Source organism: Anarrhichthys ocellatus, unplaced genomic scaffold (assembly GCF_004355925.1).
Source record: "Anarrhichthys ocellatus isolate YVR2014 unplaced genomic scaffold, GSC_Weel_1.0 scaffold7152, whole genome shotgun sequence".
Taxonomy (NCBI): Eukaryota; Metazoa; Chordata; class Actinopteri; order Perciformes; family Anarhichadidae; genus Anarrhichthys; species Anarrhichthys ocellatus.
The window spans coordinates 1-2,441 of NW_022287126.1; the positions used below are offsets into that span (position 1 = coordinate 1).

Here is a 2,441-nt window from a genome sequence, read left to right on the forward strand (position 1 = left end):
CTATATATATATATATATATATATATATATAAAAAAGTGGTAAATTGCTAAAGTGTTTTTTGTTTTTTTTAAATTATGCAATGACTTTTTTTTTACCCTTAAACTTTACCTTTTGCTTGAACAGCGAAGGCATTTTGGACCTGGGTGAGGTAGAGGACCATGGACAACTTGTCTATCTGATCACTTTTGGCTAAGTCACTGGCGGACATGACAGGCGGGATGCCCAGCTCCTTCTCTAAGATACTGAAGGCCAGTTGGTGGTTGTGAACAGCACTGGACTCATCCAGGGAGGACATGTCACTGTGTAGGAATTAGAAAAACTGGGATTACTCTACATTATTAATTATAGACAGTCTTTTCCCAGCAAACATGACAATCACATGTAATGTGTTAAATGCAAATACTTCATGCAAACTTCTTTCAAAGAGCTTTGTCAAAGTAACACAATCAAAACCAGTACATACAGCATCCTGCTATCCCATGAATACTAAGCTAATGCCAGGGGAGCAACTCACATGAGCTTAGGTCTGAAGTGGTGGATCAGAGCACACAGAGCCAGCCCGGACGTCCAGGATTGGGTAAAATCATTTATAGTCACATTCTCATAACCCGCGGTGTGCTTCTGACACCATCTCAACAACTCTTCAAAACCATTGACAGAATCTGCAGTGACAAACAAAGACAAATCATCAAGACAATGCTCTACAACCACAGTAAGGTGGTTTCAGAGTCATAAAAACATCCCTCTGGTGTGTAAAGATGGTGTGAGTGAATTGTTTGTTTTACGAGGTGTCATTGTTGACCACAGACTGCTTCCTGCTTTACTTAACACAGCTGAATATAGCCGTCGTACAGGCCTCGAGTGCCTGCATGATGAAGAGCAGCTGACCTTGACGCACTGGAGACAACCGGCTCTTCTGATTCTTGATCGATGGATTGAATTTATCAACATCATATAGGTGCTGCACCTAAATACAGTGACAGGGAGATCAATCAACATTCAGACTAAATTAACTCTTAAGCAGTTCATCAAACAGAATTTGTAAAGCATAACAAATATACTGTTTAATCCAACCAATACTTGTTATTTACTGTGACCAATTCAAAACCTAACAATTATACTTTGTGAGAATCAAAACCCCTGTGTAGCCACAGAAATGATGAATATTAGCAGTGTTAATTTAATGACAACACGTATATAAAACTCTTAATACAGAAGAACAGCTATGGAGCAGTTACTCAAGCCAATACTTATTTCCATAGTATTAGGACAGAAAGCAAAGTCTATTTGTTAACATTGCTTTGCTTTTATGAGGCTGTGGGGCAAATGTTGCGGCCGCTGATGGCACCATTAATTGCGCATCATTTGCCACCGCTATCTGCCTCTTCTCAAGGTCCGATTCACAAAAGATACCAGGCTAATGATATTACAGTAAACACGCCCGTACACTTTTACAGCTGAGTGCAATTTGCTCTTCTTTTGAGTCTGATTAAAATGATCTATGTGGAAAAGTAGAAATGCGCTTGAGGCCAATGCATCGGTTGTGAAGGGTGAGATTCAGCCTGAGTAGGGGCTCGCCAGAATGTCACTTCCATCCAAACATCCGGAGGGCAATAAGGAGAGAGTAAAGGGAAAAATGGAGGCCCAGGATTTGGGAAAGGACAGAGAGGGAAGAAAGACTTTCCTAATCTAGCTTTATTCATTTATTTTTCATGACACAACTGTCATTGCATCCCGTCACTGCTTTGTAAAAAGTAAAGAGTTTGAGTGGACACCCATGAAGACACTAATAATTTCCCTGAAACTGTTTGGCTATTAGCGCCGATCTTTGTGAATTGGACTGTTTTTGCAATAAGGCTCATTTGCATAGAAAAGGGGCAGATTTTGTGCTAAATGTGTGCGTATTACCAGAGTTAAACACATACAAGTAGCACAGGAGCACAGAGACACTACTTGCTTGGCAGCACAGTTAGGGGTTCATTTCACTCTTTGCAGGTGCTTTGAGAATTATGTTTCTTTTTGTCATAATTGTGCAGGTTTAACGGCCGCAAAAGCCAGGCCAACCTTTTGTGAATTTGCTCCTGAGTGTACTAGTCTGTAATCTGCTGCCTTGACCTCCATGATGATTAAAGTGACTGATTCAAATCTCTGTTGAGTAAATAAAGGATAACAGTCCTGACCTGGTTGGTCTGGATGGATGAGAGGTTGGCTCTTGTGTACCGCGTTTTGGGGTCAATGCTGTAACCAGCGTAGTTTTTGCTGGTGTTTTCTGGTGTGGTCTGGGACAGGAGCTGGTAGATACTTTCACTGTGAAGAAACAAAAAGAGAGTCATTTAAAACAAAGCACAGCCCCCAAATCAATCAACAGATGGAAACACAGAGAGGAGATGAAATTTAAAAGGAAACGGAAACTAACACTAATAAAGGAAGAGTGAGATAT

The 2,441-nt window shown here is 40.6% G+C and overlaps 1 protein-coding gene across 1 annotated transcript; it reads right to left on the bottom strand.

Moving 5' to 3' along the window:
- Positions 1-43: 43 nt before the first annotated feature.
- On the bottom strand, positions 44-2,431 carry LOC116380422 (F-actin-monooxygenase mical1-like). Its single transcript, XM_031842343.1, has 4 exons — positions 2,182-2,431; positions 890-968; positions 516-663; positions 44-300 (listed from the first exon to the last, which is right to left on the bottom strand). The coding sequence occupies exons 1-4, from the start codon at positions 2,332-2,334 to the stop codon at positions 99-101; spliced, it is 582 nt and encodes a 193-aa protein (XP_031698203.1). The 5' UTR covers positions 2,335-2,431; the 3' UTR covers positions 44-98.
- Between the last annotated feature and the right edge of the window lie 10 nt (positions 2,432-2,441).